Genomic DNA, 20580 nt, shown 5'->3' on the forward strand with positions numbered 1-20580 from the left:
AGCGGCCACCGGAAACCCAAGGACAGGGCTTCTCGCACCGTGCTGTGCCTTGGGAAGAAGTGAAATAAGGAGGCTGATGGGATGGGAGGTGGGGAGACGTGCTCCGTTAGGGGCCACCGACGGGATGACTGAGGCGTGAATAGTGAGGAAGAACAGCCCACACCAAGACACCCAGTGAAAGTCAGAGGCTGGGCGTTATTTTGAACTAGAAAATGTATCCATTATTTTGAGCTAGAAATGTACCTCAGACTTAAAAATGAGAAATCACAAAACCACAGCCCAGCAAGACCCACACATGCCAGAGGAGGACCTGTGCCTCAAGGGAGGAGGCAGTGCGGGGCTCGGTCACAACCCCCCTGCGTTCCGATTATCTAAAGCACTTAAACGGAGACCTGAGGGGTAGAGGGTATCACTGGAGAGCCAAGCAGTAACTCTGAAAGAGCAACTCCTAGATTTCTGCGAAATGCCTATTAACGGGCCAGACCCACCATCTGCACGGTTCCTGTACTTAGCAACCATAAAAATAGCAACCCCTATATATCCATGCTTTAGGTATTGCTAAGCCTCATTTAAACAGCTAAATATTGCAGCTGTCTCTTCTCCAAGGGCGCCGCGCCTGCAGATGCACGCGACAGGTGGGGCTTGCGTCCTCGGCAGTGTTCAGGGCCAGTGTCGCCGAGCCGGATGCCTGCAGGGTGCCGTGTGAGCTCAGCTAAGTCACTTAGCCTTTCCAACTTCAGCTCCAGCTGGCAAACACAGGACAGCATCTGCCCCACTACCACCAGGGAGCTGCTGAGATGAGGAGAAAGCTCAGTACATTGAAAACACCCAAGAGGGGCGCCTGGGTGGCTCAGTTGGTTAAGCGACTGCCTTCGGCTCAGGTCATGATCCTGGAGTCCCGGGATCGAGTCCCGCATCGGGCTCCCTGCTCGGCAGGGAGCCTGCTTCTCCCTCTGACCCTCTTCCCTCTCGTGCTATCTCTCATTCTCTCTCTCAAATAAATGAATAAAATCTTAAAAAAAAAAAAAAAAGAAAACACCCAAGATATAAGGCATAAGGATGTTTCTGGGGGAAAAAACGTGACATTCAAGATTGAAGGACACTGTTCCAACCTCCTGGGTTGGTTTCCAAAGCCTGTCATATGTACATGTACATCTCTACTGAGAGTCCTGCCTCCCTAACACCGTCCCTCCGCAACATTAAGAAAGAGAACATTTTTTTAAAGATATATTTTTTTAATTTATTCATTTGAGAGAGATACTGAGACAGAGACAGAGACAGAGCACAAGCAGGGGGAGAGGCAGAGGGAGAGGGAGAAGGAGACTCCCTGCCGAGCTGGAAGCCCGACGTGGGGCTCGATCCCAGGACCCTGGAATCATGACCTGAGCCGAAGGCAGACGCGCTCAACCATCCAAACTACCCAGGCGCCCCAAGAGACAGAACATTCTTGAGCGGAATTCCTTTCCTTTCCTATTTATCCAGATCCCACACACACCCAGTTCAAGTTCTGCTTCTCTCCTTGAGCCTGCCTCAAGGTTGTCCTGGGTTCTACTTCTGGGAACCCCCTTCCCTCCCTCTAAAAGGGGAGGTCTAGGTTCGGTGTGGACACAGACAGGACCCTCGCCCCGTGGAGCAGCACTGCAAGGGCAGGAGGCCCGTAGAGAAGTGACCAGAAGAGAGCGTGGCGCAATGGCAGCCACACAAGGCTGAAAGTGGGGTGCTGCGGGAGCCGCTGGGGGGGGGGCGACCTTTGAGGGGGGCGAGGTCACAGCAGGCCTCTTGGACACCTGACTTTAAGCATAAGTCTTAAATGTTGTGGGGGAACATGCCAGACAGAAATCCCAGCTCAGAGAAAGGTCCTCACCTGGGACAGAACTGGGCGGGCTTAGCGTACACTGGCCAAAGGGGAGAGTCGCAGGGAAGAAAGCTGGAGACGGGACATTCTCCCAGTACCGTGACTTCCCACTCAGAAACAGTGTGTCTCTTCAGGTCTTTATGATGCCTGCCTGTCAAGTTCAGTGGTCTCTTTATTTAGGAATCGTACATGTTCGTTTCCCAGAGCTGCCACGACACTGCCACACGCTGGGTGGATTCCTGCAGAAGTGGACGCTCTCACAGTTCTGGAAGCTAGAAGTCTCAAGTGAGGCATCAGCAGGGCCGTGCTCTCTGAAGACCCCTTCCTTGCTGCTTCCAGCCTGCCGGCCAGCCTTCCCATTCCTCACCTTATGGCTGCTTTGCTCCGTCCTCTAACCCTGTTGTCACATGACATTGTCCCTAGGTCTCTTTCTCCAAATCTCCCTTCTCTTTAGAAGGACACTGGTCATTGGACTGATGGCTCACCCTAATCCAGTATGACCTCATTTTAACTAATTACATCTGCAAAGGCCACATTTCCCGATTAAGGTCACATTTGCAGGTTTGGGATTGGCACGACTTCAGGGATGGGGAGACTAGAGACATCTCTCGATAGGTTTCTTCCCTAACGAGGGCAGTGAAGGGCCATATAGCAAGGTGGTTAAAAATAAGCTCTGGAGTCAGGCTTTTGGCTCTACAACTCTCAGACCATGGGCCCAAAGCAAGGTTTTAACTTCTGCAAACTTATGCATCCTCATCTGGGAATAATAATAACAGCTACCCTGAAACCTCGATGAGGATTAAATGAATTGAGGTATGCTAGATGCATTGTAAACATGTCATGTTTCTGTTCTCGGGTGGGTTATAACTGGATCCCGTTCCGAATGGCACCTCTTCTCCACTGTGTTCTCTAATTGGTTACTGCTGGTGACTAGGGAAACCATCACTTTTGTACCAGTTATCTTCTAACTCCCATCCTACTAAATTCTGATTCTTTTCCAGTGGTTTCTTTCTTCATTTTCTTGGTAGCCATCACACGACCTTTAAGGTCCCCCTACCCCCCAAAAAATACCGATATGTAACACTAAATGATTGTGGAACTCCATGAATGTCTATAGGGAGAAATGATGTTCCAGAAGCACCTCATTGCTTGTCTATGACCAGAGACGGGTTTAGATATTCTGCTTCATGCTCACGACAGGACGAAATGTGTCTCTATTTTCTGTATTGTTATGTTACTTGATCCAGACCAAATCAATTCAGCTTCATGTGGACAGGGGCCAGCTTTTAGTCCTCATGGATTCCCATGTGTACAATTCCTGGTAGATAGGGCGTTGGTACTTCTGACTAACCCTGTGAGCAGCTCCTCTGCAGTCAAAATGACTGACACAGGGAGGGAGGGTTCTTCCCAGTCACTGCATAGTAAGAACCCTATCTCATGAATTTGCTAGCTGTTCTTTTTCCAGGTCTAATTAATGAAGGGCACAGGATTATTCTGGAACGCCACTCTTTTACCCTGCATTTGAAATAACTTCTTTATATAAACAAAGTTCTTAAAGACCTCTACCTAAATCAGTCCACTAAAAGACACAGGAAAGCTTATAAAGACCTTATAAAAGAGCTCAGATCCTTCTGAGCTCATTTCGTACCATCACAAGCTCTTCCAGAGAGCCTTCTACAAAGACTACAATGGACAGCACAGTGACCAGGGCAAATCCTCACCTGAGTGCTTGCCACTTAGACCCGCACGATGCAGATACACGGTGCCCTCCAAAGACTTTCAACTGAGAGATGAATAAAAGCAGACCATGCCAGTGCTGACCACTGAACTCTTGAAGCTTCTAATGGAAAGTGACTCAGTATTCCTTTAGCAGGTTCACAAATACAAACTTGATAAGAAAATCCAATAGCAAAACTGGAAAGGAAGTCAGCTGAACTGGTCAGGTCCACAATCCATCACCCATTTTGTGACTGCAAGCACACTTCTACAACTCCCTAATTTGAACTGAGGCAGGGGTTGGGGGTGGGGGGTAGCATTTGTTTTTAGACGCAATAGTTCTAGTAAGGCTCTGCATTCAGTAACAGCAAATCATGATCTTAATGAAGTTGTGTGTAGCGTTTTCCTAGCAATCCATAGAGTTTAAAAAATAAATCTTCTCAAGTCTCCTTTTCCCATTTCAGCTTGAAGGCATGTTTCTGATTTCTTCTCTTTTTCAACAAGGATATGGACTCTCTCTGGATGGCCTTTCAAAAGATGATCCATGTCTCTAGGATCCACCCAATACAGTCTTGAGATGTTGACTCTGATGAAGTCAAAGGGGATAAAGACATTCAAATAAAATAGGGTATCAATATAAAAGTGACATGCTCTGATAGGTCTCTGTCATGCAACATCGCAATAAGAGGTTTCTAAGAAGTGTTCAATACTTTTGTGAATTACTCTAAACTTACAGGACTAATAAGACTTTTCCCATTGCTCTGACAAAGAAGTGGTCCACACTCAGCATCCATAAAACCTGTTGAATTTTACCTCAATATAGCATTCCAAAAAATGCAGCAAGAAGGCACTATTTGTTCTATGTATTTATTTATTTAACACTTATTAAGTACCTACAATGAACCAGGAATTATATTTTATTGTTTAAAAAATCCAAAGCTGTAAAATATGGCCCCAGGTGAGAGGTTACCAAAAGCAGCCGGAAAGGATCAAAATTGCTCACTCCCAAAATTCTGCTTTGCAGTTCTGCTGAGGATCAAAATGCCCAGGACTGAGGGAAACCCCAAGACGGAGATGCCCCTGCCACAGACCAAGAGAAGGAACTCGGGAGAGCCAGCCCAGGAGAGGAGCCAGATGATGGGTACAAGGCTCTGACACCGGCCTCACCTAGTGCATTAAGGCATAGGAGTACATCTCGGATCTTGGTAGGATCTCCCACTTTGCCCTCCAATTTGGTTTTAAATCCCTGACTTCTTTCCCTTTTCCCAGTGGGGGGGAGGGGGGGAGTAAAACAAATAAAAAAATTTCACTGGGATATATACTTATTCTCCCAATGACTTTGTTGTTTAAGTCTACTCTAAAATTAAAGTCAACAAAATGCGTGGTTTTCTTCATCCTCCATCAATGCTGAGAACTGTCCATTCAAAAACTACACTAAGACAATGTCATCCTAAATTGCAATCTGGCTTTAACTGTAGGGCATTGAATCACCTTGCAAACAAATTACAGTCACTATGATTTACCAATAGGTACTGTACTGGGTGTTGTTGGGGTTTCTTTTTGGCAAACTCAGAACAAACCAGAGAACAAAATTTAAGTCTTCACCGTCATGTAGAAAAATAAAATAAATAAACCTGAAGTATCCACGTATGTGTCAAGTGATTCATACTGCAAAAGTAAAACTAAAATCTACACTTAACAGCAGAGTTTTAAAAATCCTTAGTGCAAGAAACATAACCAATTAATACAGATCAATACTTATTAATGATAATGGAAAATTTTCCTATACAGAGGTAGAGTCCAGTGCACAAGGCTAAAACAATATTCAATAGTCTAAACAAGACTGAGTCAGGTTTTACGGAATCCACTTTAAATTTTAAGTTATCAGACTGTATGTACATACATACAATAAATAGACTATACAATTTTTTAAAGTAGTTTAATAAACTCCACAAAATAATAGCAGATGCATTGAAATATTTACACAATTCAGTTTTCAAATCTCTCTCATTCAAATAAAAGGGATAAAAATAAGCTTTCTGCTTTAAAGGCAGCAGAACGTCTTTCCTGAAATGGATCGGTAAAATAAGATACTTTACATGAGAGGAACTAATTTATGCTTGAGAGGTATTCATATTCAGCTAAGAAAATATGTCCCTTTTTAAGCTATATAGATTAGGGAATATAAAATGATATTTTCTACATTTTTAGATCTCTATTTAAAGTTCTAAATCCAACTCTTACTTAAAGAGAGAAGCTGATTTTGGTACCCATAGAGTATATCAACACCATTACAATGGAAACATAGTTAACTTTTCAGATTCTGCTTGTTGGCTTTTGGAAGTTTAGGCCAGAAAGAACTGGACAATATTTCTGGTCCAAACAGCTGTTTACACAGGATACAAATCTCACCGAAACCTGACTAGCACTTTTGGTCTGGGGATCTTGGGATTTCACCTTTCTGAGTCTCTTCCATTTCCAAAGTACCTTTCATCAGAAGCAGGCATCTTTGAGGATCAGGCGTATGACTTTCGGGTACCCAAGACTAATATTCCAAAGTTTCCACATTCACAGAGGAAGAAGGTGAAACACAGAGTATCTGCTGCCATTCGCCTCACACAGATTTGAAAAGGGAAAAAACTTAGAAGCCTATCATTGTGACCCAAGAAAATATGCAAACACCCAAAGCATTATATGCTTCATTGACTCAGATTCTTAGACTTAATATCAAATTTACTCTGATATTCTATCATTAACCCTTTTATTTTACTTGATATAAAAGATTCTCATCTAGCCCATAAGGAAATTAGGGATGGTCAGAAAATGAAAAAGTACGGTCATAATTAATGAAGCATAAACCTTCACAGTTTGAATTTTTGTGTAACTTCGCTAAGCACCCACAATGAAAATGCAAGTTTTTTATTCAATCGTCCTGTGAAAAATACCTCAGTAAATAGTAACATTTTGCCCTTCAATGATCTTCCCATGGGAATAACCCACCCCCCCTTTTTTTTAATTTTAGATTTTTAAAAAATTTTATACAAATAGACTAACTTTGATTTAAAGTAAACATATAAAAGTTGAGAAGAATATTGCTTGCAACAGTGGACATGGAAGTAGAGGAATGAACTGGGCAGGGGGTACAGAGAAATGGCTCCTACTCAGTAACTGCAGGCAGACACCTAGCACTCTGGAAAAAACTTCACCCAGAGGACACCCTCTGCTGCACACTCTTTCCTTCAGCCCACAAAATCTGACTGATTTGTAACTACGACTTCAGGTCAGAGAAAAAAATTAAAAAAACAACTGCAAATAAACTGGAAGGCACAAGCACCCATGTGATCTAGAATTTTCTTGGGGTGGGAAATAAGGAGGGAAAGGGATACTTTTGGTTCAGCACTACAGTCAAGTTAATTTTGCCACCGTTGAAGAAAAACTGTATAAAATAAAGGTGTACAGAAATATAACAAGCGCATCCCACTTGTGAGGAAGAAAGCTCAGAAGACAGCTCACAGGAATAGTGCAGAGAGAAACAACCAGTACTATTTATTTGGATGTCTGTGCCATGGTGGATACAAACTATATTCTCTGCTCTGTGGGACCAAAACCAAAAACAGAATAAAAACAAACAAAAATCCCCCAAATCCCAAAAAGCAGCTAGAAGGAATGCAAGAAGTCTTACAGAACATACTGATCCAGACGGAGGTGGATAAACGCGCACTCTTGTCTTTAATGCACATCCAACTTTGTTACCTACTTCTGTGTCTTTCCATCGTATTCATCTACTGACCAGACGGGGACTTAAGAAATGGTCAAGCCATTTAACCTTTCCCCTGCCTCTACACGACTTCCCTTTCCCTTTGTTTCCTTCTCCAGGATTAGAGTCTTTTTCCTCCATGAGGGAAGAGCTGTTAATGACGATGGGGAAGGGCATGAAACAGGATTTTCAGAATACTGATTTCGCTTCCCTCGAGGCCTTGCTGCGTGCGAGTGGGCCACACAGCTTGGAGGCGGTCATCAAGGCAGCCTGACAGAGCTATGAATTAAAAAAGAAAAGGAAAGGAAAACAAAAACAAAACCACCCCCAGTCTGTCTTTTCTCACACTAAAGGAGAAACTGAGGGATGGCATGGCCTCCAGTGGGGACCCCCATGGTTAGGAGATGATGGCGGGGGACCACCTCGGCAGAGTCAGATTGTCAGCACTCGCTGACCGCTTCCTCGTGGGTCGACGCAGGTCCTTGTACTTGTCCTCACAGAGGCGAGAGATGGCCTGAGGGGCAGAAGAGAGACAATTCGGGTCAGGGCCGGACTCGGGAGCAAGCACCACCGTCCTCTAGGCGCCCTCCGCTCCCTCACTCATCAGACACCACCTCCGCTGGGTGCCAGCATCGTTCTAGGCACTGAGGACACACGGGGCCAATCCTGACAAGAGTTCCTGCCCCGGGCAGCTTCCATGCCGCAGCCCAAATCTGGGCCGCTCGCAATGGGGGCCACGAAGGAGGTACAGACACAGGCCCTGTCTCCAAAGCGCTTACAGTCTAACTGAGAAAATCATCACAAAATGTGAAACAATTATAGGACAGTGCAGCCTGGGGCTCAGCTAGATGCTGGGTCAATGCTGGCGAACCACTCGGTGGGGAGAGGGGATGTGACCTGGGCCTATGCCTATTTCAAGTCCTGCATCCTCGTCTGCAAACAGGGTAAAGAGCACCCCGCCTTGCGTGGCTGTCATAACGCATCAGGGCTTCGTGCCAGGCGGCGCTGGTAAGAGCGCTCAGTACAGTACTTGGAGGCAGTCAGTTATCTGAGACTGAGTCAGAGCAGATGACCCCATGTCTGAGTCAACTCTAGATGACTGATGAAGAAAGGAACTGGGAGGGGACAATGTAGGGACAATCCACACTGTCCTCGTTTTCTTGATGAAGACAGTGAGACTCTGGGGAGAACGTCTCAGCCAAGAGCAAGGCTCAGCCCTCCCTGGGGCTCGGAGCCTGGTCATGGCTCTTTCAGGGTTGCTACTGGGTGCAGGTGGAGAGCACATGGATGACAAAGTGGGAGCCAGCTCACATCACCCTAGATGTCTTGTCCTGGTCACATTCACCTTGCCTTCTGTCAAAATGACCCAGGAGTGGGGCTGACTTCACTCACGATGATGCAAACATGAGGTCTTCTAACTTATATACCATTTAAGCAAAAGGCCAGGGATGAGGCAGGGGCTAGGAAAATAGCTGCCAGGAAGTCACCATCAAGGGACAAAGGCACAAGAGCAGTAGACCCTGATCACATCATCATGGCTCTCACTGAAGTGATGATAATCCTTCTAGCTGCTCTCCCTGCCGCCCCTTTAGCTAACTCTTGTGATCTCTTCCCCCATACTTCCCCTCATCTCACCCACACTGCTCTGCGGCCTCCCCCTCCGCCCCCATCACCTGAGCCTGAGCTGGCTCCCACTGTAGGTTTTGAAGCAGCTCTTCCCTCAGCCTGGAGGTTTCTGCAAGGCTAAGAGGGCCCACACTAGAGCCCTTGCGCCACCATGACTGACTCAGTGAGGCTACTGACAACGGCAACCCCTACCCTGCTGCTTCTGTTGTACTCACCTTCTAACATACTAGTTTATTTATTATGTTTACTGTTTACTGTCTGTGTCCTCCCAGCAGAACGTAAACTCCTGGTGTCTGGTAACCAGCGCCTGGTATCAGGGGACCCCGAGGGAATATGTGTCGAATGGATGTGTAAGTTCCAATCAAGATGTGCACATAACAGAGCATGCACGTATCAGGCTAGGGTCCAAGTACTGGGAACACAGAGTACTGACAACCGATTCTCATTTATTTTCTAAAACCCACAAATGCACTTTAGAACGACAACTCCAGTGGTAGCAGGGAGGATGGATTAGAGGAGAGAGACAGGAGCTGAGGACATCTTCCTCCAAACGACAGATGAACGAGGGCAGGAGATGGGCTAGACCACTGGGAGTTCCCGTGTGAAATACATTCTACACACTTAATATAGGTGACATACGTCAAGAGAAAATCTGATCCCTTACAGACATTAGAGCAATGATTTTTGAAAGTAAATTATTTTCATGTATTTAAACTCCCTGAGTGTGGTTTCTCAGCTTATAAACAGTATACGGGTCTGAATGTAATATTATAATGATGAATTAGCAAGTATGATCTTATTCTAGATTTCATAATGCAAACCCTTAGCTTTCATCCCATCTCCCACATGCATACAGAGATACTAACTTATTTCAAAGAGAAATGACCAGGCTAATGAAAAGACCACTTTGCACTTGCCTTGGTTCCTGGTACATTCTAGCGTCCACACTCTACCTTGCAACCTGCCTATCAAATCAGCCCTTTGGTGGTACGTGCGAGCAGGTACAGAGCCTCAGGTAACAGCCACTTCTAGTATGTCTCACCAAACCCCCTTGCTTTCCACAAGTGGGTTCAAGTTTGCTAACCAGACGGACTAGGAGGGATACTGGGGTCTGGAAAATAATGAAATCCCATTCCTTAAAAATTATTTCAAAGGGGGGTGCCACGTGCTTTTCCAGAGAGTGCTTCTGTCCAGACCTGCAGAGGAGTGGGGGTCTGCGTCTCAGGAAGCTCCGGTTCTTGGGAGGACAGAGAACAGTCTTGCTAGGACTACCGGCCTTCCTCGGCCCAGTGAGCCTACGCAGCACTTGGGTGCGGCAGCCCCTGGGGCAGGCGCGCACTCCCTCTTCCCACTCAGATAACCTGCTGGAGGTCACAGCGGCACCAGCTACCCTGTCTCAGCCAGCCTATGTGTCCGCAACACAAGATACTCTCCCACAGAGAACCCCAGACCCGCTTTTCTGCAGGCTAAGCGACCACTTCCAGGAGCTCCATGCTCCTCCCTCAGCAGGAGAGGAGCACTGGGCAGGAGGGCTTCCGGAGCCTGCTGACCGTGAAATCGAATCCTATTTCACGCACGTGCCTGCCCGTCTTAAGGCACCTCCTTCAGAGAAATGGGAGACTTTAAATGAGCAGTTGCATCCCAATGGTGAGCACACAATTACAGCAGAGTGGCCGAGTTCGGAAAACCTCACTGGGTTTTTATTTTAAACACCGTGCTCCATATCCAGTCTGTTCCACAGTTTTACAGTTTTTTCTTGGGATTAGCATACTACGTACTTTTTACAATTTTATTTAAAATTTCGGCTTTCTTAAGCTTGCAAACCATAATAATCCCTTTCCCTCCACCTCTAGACTTTGTGTGGTTCACAGCTACTAACCCTGTTAGACCAGCACTCTAGCTATCCTGACCTTGTACTGAATCAGGATAACGTGTCACTCAGATTGGACAATGGGGCAGGCAGCACAGACCTCCTGGGGCTCACCAAGCTGGGGAAGTGACTGTACCATCAACTGCTTTGATCAAAGGGTCCACAACAGTGGACCTGTTGGATGAAGGTACAGAGGGTCTCAGCACACCTTCTCTGTCTGCAGGAAGGGGTTTCACCCTTCCTCGTCACCCCACCACTTTTCATCCACTCAACAAGTCAGATGGGAAGAGCTAGGTGCAAATAGCTATATACACAGGTCATGAGCACAAAAGTTACACAGCTTAACAGTGAAGGCCCTAAATCCAGACCAAGACCCATGGGGCTGGCCCCAGCTCTAATTGGGCTGTGGGGAAAATATTTTGAATAAAAAATAAAAAGCAGAATATAACCTTTTGGGATTCCCAATCATTAGGGTCATCTGGTATCTTTTTCCTTATAAAAGTGCATGTCGAGAAATACCTTTTTGTGAGCGTATTTTTTTTTAATGTAGTGTTCCATGATTCATTGTTCATGCATAACACCCAGTGCTCCACGCAGAACGTGCCCTCTTTAATACCCATCACCAGGCTAACCCATCCCCCCACCCCCCTCCCCTCTAGAACCCTCAGTTTGTTTCTCAGAGTCCATCGTCTCTCATGGTTCGTCTCCCCCTCCGATTTCCCCCCCTTCATTCTTCCCCTTCTGCTATCTTTTTTTTTTCTTAACATATATTGCATTATTTGTTTCAGAGGTATAGGTCTGTGATTCAACAGTCTTGCACAATTCACAGCGTGTGAGCATATTTTTTAAAAAAAAAGATCTTTTGTAAGATTTGAAGAATAGAATCAATGCACATTAAATAAAAGATATTCAGAAGGTTATTAAAGCTATGGTTGGATGAACTACAATCAACTAAATAAACTGGCCAACTCTAAATCCAGGGTGACCTGTCTGTATTTCATAACAACACACAGTGGGAGAAATGAGCGTGGTGATCTCCCACTTCCGGGAGACCCGGATGAGGCATCTGCAATAATGCATCAAAAACCAGTACGTGAAAGCATCTTACCTCAAGCTTGTGAGCCCTCTCCCTGCTCAGGGGCTCCAAGGGAAAGCTCAGGTTGTTTGCTTCTGCCAGAGAACGAAGATCAAAATAATACTTGGCATAAACACTGGAAGGAACATTGATGTTGAACTGGAGCAATTCAAGAAACTGTCGCTCTAGCTCATTCCTGCAAAGCAAAGACAAAAAGAGCACATGTTTAGCTGCCATACCAGGCTGCGTGGCCCACCAAGGCAAGCTGCTAGAGACCAGACTCCAGAAAACTGCAACCTCCAGGGAGAAAAGCTATCTAATTAATTGCGTGATCGGACACCAGAGTTGCAGTTTAACCACCAAATGGGTACTAAAAGCCAAATGATCAAGTGCCCAGAAGGATGAGGCCTGATTAGTTGGGACGATCACCAGGAAGTGCCTCAGGGTGGTGCGTTTCACTGAGACCCAACCACACACACAGCAAACTCTGGCTGCAAATCCCAGCACGAACCATCAACCCTGGGGCAGATGAAGCAGTCAAGAGCTGTCAAGTGGAGTCTGGCGAGGGGCCAACACAGGAGCCCAGGGGAAAAGCCTCTGTTACACCTAGAGGCCTGTCTTTCCTCAGTGGGCCTTCCCCTTCCCTACCTCCTAGGAGAAGAGCGGAGGGACTGCTGTGGGGGCTTTCTTAGGCAAAGCAGGGAGTAGGTGAATGAATCACAGCCCTGGACTCACAAAAAGGGACCCCCGCCAACTCTGAAGAGTGAAAGCAGTAGTCCCCACACCTGAGCCTGTCATCTAATCACACGCAGGGCTCGTTAACACAGACTGCGGAGCCCACCCCAGTCCTGGTTCAGTGGGTCGGGGGGTGGGCCTGAGAATGTGTCTTTCTAACAAGCTCCCACAGGATGCTGATGCGGCTGGTCCCAGCCCAAACCTCTAGAACCACTCACCTCCACAGACTGGTCAGTAAAGGAGCCAACACAGGTATTAAGATCCATCTGGTCAACCCATTTATAGTTTGATGAAAATGAATGATGGGTAGCCAGAATAGATTTTAAAACTTCTATTTGGAGAACTTCCCCATGTCAATTATCTTTTAGATCAGGTTCATTTCTTGACAGTTAGTACCTGGAGGGAGAAAAGTCCTCCGCGATGGATCTGTTTGTTGAGCACTGGTGCTAGGTCGGGCACACAGTTTTGGCATCGTCTCCCCCTGAAAGCACCCTGTGCTCCCAAGCACGTTACACAGCCCTCTATTTCTGTCCTTTATCAGACTCCACTGCAGGTGTCACCTTGATTCAGTGTCCTTGCCTGTCCCCTCCTAGCCAGAAACCATGCCACCTGGCCCCTATCAAAGCACGTGACATACAGTTAGTGCTCAATAATTACCCTTACTGGATGGAACAGGCCAAGCTCAGCTTGGGTGGAGGGATGGAGGAAGGCTTCCCATAGAAGTAAGAGATGAACTGAGCTTGGAAACACAGAGCTCTGGTGGAAAGGAACAAGGGTTGGGGCAGGGGATTTCTGGCAGGATACCTGGTCACCATCTCCTGTAAGTGAATCTGAAGGCTGACAAACCCTGCCCTAAGTGCTAGGCCTCACCCCAACTAGCCCGGATCCCCCCTCCATGGACTCCACTGAACACTGAGCCCCCCAGCTCTGGCCTCTGGATGCAGGTACCTGATGTTTTGCAGCCTCAAACTAACTCAGCACCATTCTGTCCCCATGGTGTACCCGAGTCCTGGTCTGTTCCTGGTGAGTCACCTCAGTAAGCCAGCAGCGACTGAAAGGACTCTGTCTCAATCTCCTGCTGTGACAACAAGGGACAGGAGCACCAAGGTGGTGGGGAAGGAAGGCTGCAATCTGAGCAAGAGTGGGTGGCTTCAGAGAGAGAAGGTACTGCACAAATGAGAGCTGCTGCAGAAGGTTTGTGGTCCTCAGATGGGAAGACTGAGAAGTCACATTCAGGTCTTTTCATCAGAGAAACACCATAATTTGCTGTTTCTATACAGTCTAGTGAAAGAAGGTGAGCTCCAAATGTTCATACTGTGCTAAATTTTATTCTTTTTTTAAAGAGTCTAAATTACTTTGGCTTATTTGGGATAATTTTTACTTTAACTTTTATTTATGCCTCCTTTAAATGAGATTTAACAAGAGATCATCCTGTGAAATACTGGAACTCAGCTAAGATTTCAATAAAACAAGAGTGTAAAAGTACTGCTAAGGTCAGAAGTGCCAAAACAAAAGGGCTGGAAGGAGCTCTCCTGGCGGGACCATGGGGGCCGCCTGGGGACAGACTGCCGTCTGGTGGCCGAAGGAGCCACTGCAGCTCTCACTCTCCTGATGCTAAGAAAACCTCGGGGGGTGGGGGTGGGGGTGGGGAGGGGAATAGAGCCAGTCTGTTAACCCTGGCCCCGGTGGTAGCTGGCTAGCAATGACTCTTGTTGAGGGGATACACTCTGACTAAAGCCAAGAGGAATCTGTTTTTGAACAAGGTGGCATTTTCCTCAAGGTTCCTTGGAAAAAAGGAACAGCCTTCAGGCCTTTCTTTTTTAATGAGGGAAATACGGACTTTAGAGCTGTTGTGCTTATTTCTAACTAAGGCAAGATTTAGCAGATAAAAGTAATTCCCAAAATCTGAAATTCCAAACTGCAGCAGGACATCTTACAGGGACATGTGACAGCTTGCTACGTGATAAATCATAATACTAAGAGTGACACAGAGAGAACAGGCTTGATGGATTTACTGCCCTCAACTGAATAATCATGAGAAAACAGTTCTGATTAAAATTTTATAAGAAGTAATTCAAGTCAGTAAACAAAACATATATTCAGAAATATGCATTATTATTAGATCAAAATCGTAGAGAAACCCAACTGAATTAGCACAATTCACAACTTGTGAAGGGGCCTCTAAAATGGAGTAAGGAGAGCTGTTTTTATCATCTAAACATTTATCATCTATCTGCTTTTCTAGAAAAACGGGTTCACTTTAAAAACCAGCCACTGACAGTCTAGCAATCCCACGTCTGGGTATATACACAAAAGCACTGAAAGCAGGGACTCAGGGAGAGATCTGCACACCCGTGCTCCCAGCAATGCTATTCTCAGGAGCCAAGAGCAGAAGCAGTGCAAGTGTCAGGTGTCTAGCAATGGATGAATGGATAAACAAAACAGAGTATGCACATGGACTGCAATACTTTCGACCTTAAAAAGGAAGGAAATTCCACTATGTGCTGCTATACAGATGAACCCTGAGGGCACTATGCTAAGTGAAATAAGCCAGTCACAAAAAGAGGAACACTGTGTGATTCTGCTTCTGTGAGGCATCCAGAGAAGTGAAATTCAGAGACAAAGCAGAATGATGGCTGCCAGGGGCCAGGAAAGGGGGATGTGGGGACGTATTATTTAATGGGCACACAGTTTCTGGTTGGTGATGGTTGCACAATAATGTGAATGTACTTAATGCCAAAGAACTGTACACTTAAAAATGGCTAAACTAGTCAATTTTATGCCATGTATATTTTACCACAATGAAAACCAAAAACCAAAGACCGGGCACCCTACACCCATGGAGGGTCGGAGGTTTTTGCTGTCTCTATCTGCTATGCAGCACTAAAACCAGTCCCTTGGCTTCTCCTTATTTGAGATTCCTTTGTTTTACATATGAGAACAACTCTTCTAAGGTTATTGCAAAACAAAAACAAGTCAACCCCACAGTGTAATTTCTCTTAACAGCATTTTTGCCCGTCAAAGTTCATCCTTCCCTTTCCCATGCACGGCAACTGTCACTAGGTGCTCAAAGCTGACATGTGATGGTGTGAGAAAGAGATCTCACATACAGAATACATTCACCCCATCCCAACAACCCAGAAGTCTTAACCCATTGCAGCATCAACTCCAAGCCCGAAAATCTCATCTAAATCAGGTATGGGTGAGACCAGAGGTCTGATTCATCCTGAGGCAAAATTCCTCTGCAGGTATGAACACGTGAAACTTCCTACTGTGGAAGTTATCTGCTTCCAAAGTACCATGGTCACACAGGCATAGGCAGACATTCCCATTACAAAAGGGAGAAATCAAAAAGTAGAAAGGGGTCTTGGGCCTCAAGCAAGTCCGAAATCTAGCAGGGCAAATGCGTTCGATTTTAAGGCTTGAGAATAATCTTTGGCTGATGCTCTATCATCCAGCCCACTGAGAGGGGAGCCCTGCCTCTGGGCCCCCTTAGCCAAGGGCAGCAGCCCCACATCCTAGCCGAGGAGGAGGCAGCCTCAGCCCCCAAGACCCATACCTGCTGTGCCCGTGGGGGCAAAGGCAGCCCTGCCAACTCCCAAACTGCCTTCACGGCCATTTCCCCTTTTGAAGGATAACACGTCACAGCAGGACAGCTCTTTTGTAGAATCCTGAAGTCCCACAGCCTTCCTTCACTTTGTCCTGTCTTGTCCCCTTCAGTTTAAACTGGCAACATTTCCGCTGGGATGACTGACTGGACCATTGAGCCACACTTGTAACCTCTTTGGCAAACACTGTCCAGCCACAACACCTTCATTGTTCTCTGCAGAGCATGCTTTCTAATTTTTTGCAATAAGGATAGGCAGAGGTTGGAAAATTTGAGTTCTTCCAAATCTTCAACATCTGGTCCCTTCTTGCTTAACAATTCCTTCTTTAATTTCTCTTTCCTCAGATTTTATTATAAGCAGCACGGAGAAACCAGGCAGGGTTTCTAAACACTCTGCTTAGAAATCTCCTCAGCTAAATATTCCAGTTCATTCTTGAACATTCTACCTTACACAAACACTAGAACACAATTTGGCCAAGTTCTTTGCCACTGTGTAACAAGTGTTGCCCTTGGTCCAGTGTCCAACAGCATGTTCCTCATTTCTGATACCACACTCCAGAAGCACCTTTAACAGTCCTAATTCTAGCAACATTCTGTTTGTGGTACTACATGTCTATCTCTAAGATGAGAAAAGCTTCCTCTAAAGCTCTCTGCTTTCTGAGTCCTCATCAGAATCATCTTTCACAACCATGTTTCTACCAACTATCCCTTCAAGGTAATCTAGGGTTTTTCTAACATGTGCCTCAAAACTCTTGTAGCTTCTACCCATTACCCAGTTGCAGTGCCACTTCCGCAGCTTCAGGTAACTGTTACAGCAGCACCCCACTTGCCAGGATCAACATCTGTATCGGTCTACCAGGGCTGCCACAATACAATACCAGACTGGGGGCTTAAACAGCATTCATTTACTTTCTCACAATTCTGGAGGCTGGAAGTCCAAGATGGGGGCTGCCAGCAGCGTTGGGTTTCTTCAGAAGCCTCTCTTGGCCTGCAGATGGCTGCCTTCTCTCTGTGTCCTCACATGGCTGTCCCTCTGCTGTGTTGTGTGACTCAGTCCTACTGGATTCGGGCCCACCCTTATGACCTACTTTAAATTAATTACCTCTTTATGACCTTATCTCCAAATACAGAGACATTCTGAGGCACTGGGCCTTAGGCTCCAACACAGGAATTCTGAGAGAACACAATTCGGCCCGTAACGCTGGGTCTCTGTTGCAGCGGTTAGCAGGGCACTGGGCTTCATGCTGGTTTATGTATTCCCTTACAATACACAAAAGCTTTCTCCAAGTATGCCTAAAAACACAAGAGCATTAGGGAACGTATTTCTAGATCTGTAATTTTCATTTCTCACTGTTAAAACTGACTTGCCCAGGAACACATCAAGTATGTAGGTTCTCCTTTTGGCCCCTCCTTTCCCACTCTTCTGCTCTGGGAGAGAGGGGCAGGCTGCTCACCCTCCCTTACTGGGGTTCACTGTCCCGAAGTGAAAAACTTGGACGGTGGGGCAAACATCTGATCACCAAGCATCTGCTCTTTTTATCTCCCTCTGAACTGCACTCCTCCCCTTTGAAGCCCTAGGCCCCGATCCCATTCCTTAGCTCAGACGGCATATAAGCCTCACTTGCCTGAGGGCCTCTGAGTCTCATATCCTTATGGGGCTCCCATATGTACAAAATTAAATTTGTTTTTCTCCTGTTTGTCTTATGTCAATTTAATTATTAGACCAAAGAACCTAAAAGGGGAAAAAGGGAAAATTTCGTCGCCTACATACATACATCAGCAACACAAACAAGGAAGGACAACCGTGATGTCATTCCTACAGCACACAACTCAAGTGTCAAATGATATCAAGGAGTTGACAGAGTAACCCCCAATAAAGGACACAAGTCAGTACCTCTTACCACCTTGCATCCTCCTCTGTGGTCCTGATGACAATTATTTTAGTAGTTGTTTTCACTTTGAAATATAATCAAGACTTTAATTTTTCTTACTATCAAAAACTTATTTACACTTGTCCTCCTTTTTATAATAAAGAATTATAGACCCAGGAAGGAGTTTTATAGGTCTACAGCAGAAATAGGCTCTGCAACAAAAGACCTAAGAAGACAAACAGGTGTGCTTCACAGGGTACCACAAAAATGGGGTGCCATCCAATCAGTAACCAGAGGCAAGGAGGGCCTTAGGCTGGTGAGGAACCCAGAACTAATGTGCCCACATGACACCCCCCAGCAGCAGCCTGCACAGGCACTGTGAAGATCCCACACCCCCAGGATGACTGGGTCTAGGAACACAGAGGTGGACAGAGACACAGCTGGGCACCTTCTCCAGCCTAGAGCTTCCTCAAGGAAGCTGAACAAACAATAACTGAAAAATTTTAGCAAGAATAGTGTCAGAAGTACCTAAAAACCATAAGGAACTGTAAATAGTTTATCCTGATTGTTTTCCAAAATAGCTCCTTTGTCCTGCAAGAGGCTCTAAACCTATTTTCTGTATTCCCAGACCCCAGAGATCGCAGACAACAGGCCTGCAGGTCTCCTCTTCACAATCCTCACCTAAATCTAAGGACTGAACCATCTGAGAAATCCCAAGACCGCCCTGAGAGCTATGGGGGTGGACACCCCTCGCCCCCCAAGCTCATGGCGCTTCCACTGAGCTGGGGCTCTGAGACCAGCTAGGGGAGCACATGCAGCCCTAATGAGACACATAAGAGCACCCAAGGACAGAATGCTGATTTTAACCAACTGAACTTGCAAATTCTCCCTGGAACTAAACAGAAACATAGTATTTTAGCTCTTCTGCTTTTTGAGGAGGCTCTTGCCCACAAGACTGGTGTGGGGCATTGTTATGAGTCTGCAGTGAGGTAAAGAGCCAGAACAAAAGCCATCACAGAGGTGACAGCATTATCTACACCTTTCTGATTAAGGTAAAAGAATGTCTGCCCATAATATAGTTTCAGTAACTAGTTTCACAAAATCAAAAAGTGTAACCAGTACCTCTTCATGATCCTCAATGAAGAGTAGTACAGGTGTAATATTCCCCAGCCATGTCCTTGTTGTGCCCACTCACAAGAGACCTTTAGTCAAATTCATTCCTTCATTACCATACAGACCATTCAGAGGGACGTGGTTCCTTCCCAAATGGTGCCCCACCCCAATACACACACTCACATGTCCTCCACCGTGATGTCTTTCAGGATCTGGCAGTAGTCCACATTCCACACAGCCTGGTCATCCCAAACCTTGGAGGCCAGCAGGATCGCCCCTAGAACAATCCGCTTCCAGTTGGCCGGACAGATGTCTATCTCTGCATATGTTAAAAGTCTTTCAAGGTATACCTGGGAAGACATGAAAATGCCAGAGTTAAAGGACTTGAGTTGTTTTGTCCTACATGCTAGCATACATAAACTCTAAAACTGTTTGACTCCATTTCACCAGCCTTTAAACAGGGATTTATCCTCTGATCATACCTGTTTTTAAAGTCAAAGGGCTCAACTAGTCTGATGGGAAATGGACACCCTCCGTAACTGAAGAGTGTGGATGTAGTTGGATCGTAAAAGACTCTGAGGCAGGAACAAATTCCAAGTAGCACAGGTTAATTTCTCAATCTAACAACTATGATATCAATATGGATTCAACATAAAACAGTACAAATTTCAACAAACGGTGTCAAAGGAACAAACCTTTTCTATCTCGTAAAGTTTTTATTTTGAGGCAATTATAAATTTACATGCATCAATAAACCTATTTTTTTATTATTGTAGTAAAATATATATAACATTTACCATTTAACCATTTTTAAGTGCACAGTTCCGTAGCAGTTAGTACATTCACACTGCTGTAAAACCACCACCCATCTCTGTCCCCAGAGCTTTCTCATCATCCTGAACTAAACTCTGTTCCTTCTAACCAACTCTTCTGTTCCCCTTCCCCCCAGCCTTTGGCAACAACCACTCTACTTTGTCTCCGTGAGTTTGACTACTCTAGGAATCATTCAATGTTTGTCATTTTTATTCTCGCTTTTTTTTTCTTAGCATGTCCTCAAGGTTCATCCAAGTATGTAGCATATGTTAAAATTTCTTCCCTTTTTAAGGCTGAATAATAATCCACTGCATACCACATTGTGTTTATCCATTTTTCCATCAACGGACATTTGAGTTGTTTCCTCCTTTTGGTTATTGTGAATAATGTTGCTGCTGTGAACGCTGGTGTACAAATACCTTTCTGAGTCTCCACTTTTGATTCTTTTGGGTATGGACCCAGAAGGAGAACTGCCGGATCATATGATAATTCTATATTTAATTTTTTAAGGAACCACCATACTATTTTTCCACTTAACATTT

At 45.5% G+C, this 20580-nt stretch overlaps 1 protein-coding gene across 4 annotated transcripts in view; it reads right to left on the reverse strand.

Annotated features, from left to right (window-relative positions):
* Positions 1 to 5494: 5494 nt before the first annotated feature.
* Positions 5495 to 20580, reverse strand: part of CCNY (cyclin Y) — a 304247-nt gene continuing 289161 nt past the window's right edge. For 3 of the 4 annotated variants that reach the window (XM_073885514.1, XM_025885880.2, XM_073885513.1), the window contains 3 exons: positions 19409 to 19575; positions 11933 to 12095; positions 5495 to 7842 (listed from right to left, as the gene is read on the reverse strand). In XM_073885514.1, the coding sequence (XP_073741615.1) occupies positions 7726 to 7842; positions 11933 to 12095; positions 19409 to 19575 (447 nt within the window). In that variant the 3' untranslated portion in view covers positions 5495 to 7725. Of the gene's footprint in view, positions 7843 to 11932; positions 12096 to 17343; positions 17535 to 19408; positions 19576 to 20580 lie in introns of those variants that run through there. The other variant, XM_025885879.2, reaches the window with a different exon arrangement.

Source organism: Callorhinus ursinus, unplaced genomic scaffold, assembly GCF_003265705.2.
Source record: "Callorhinus ursinus isolate GAN/ISIS: 27379988/994484 unplaced genomic scaffold, GSC_fseal_2.0 scaffold62, whole genome shotgun sequence".
Taxonomy (NCBI): domain Eukaryota; kingdom Metazoa; phylum Chordata; class Mammalia; order Carnivora; family Otariidae; genus Callorhinus; species Callorhinus ursinus.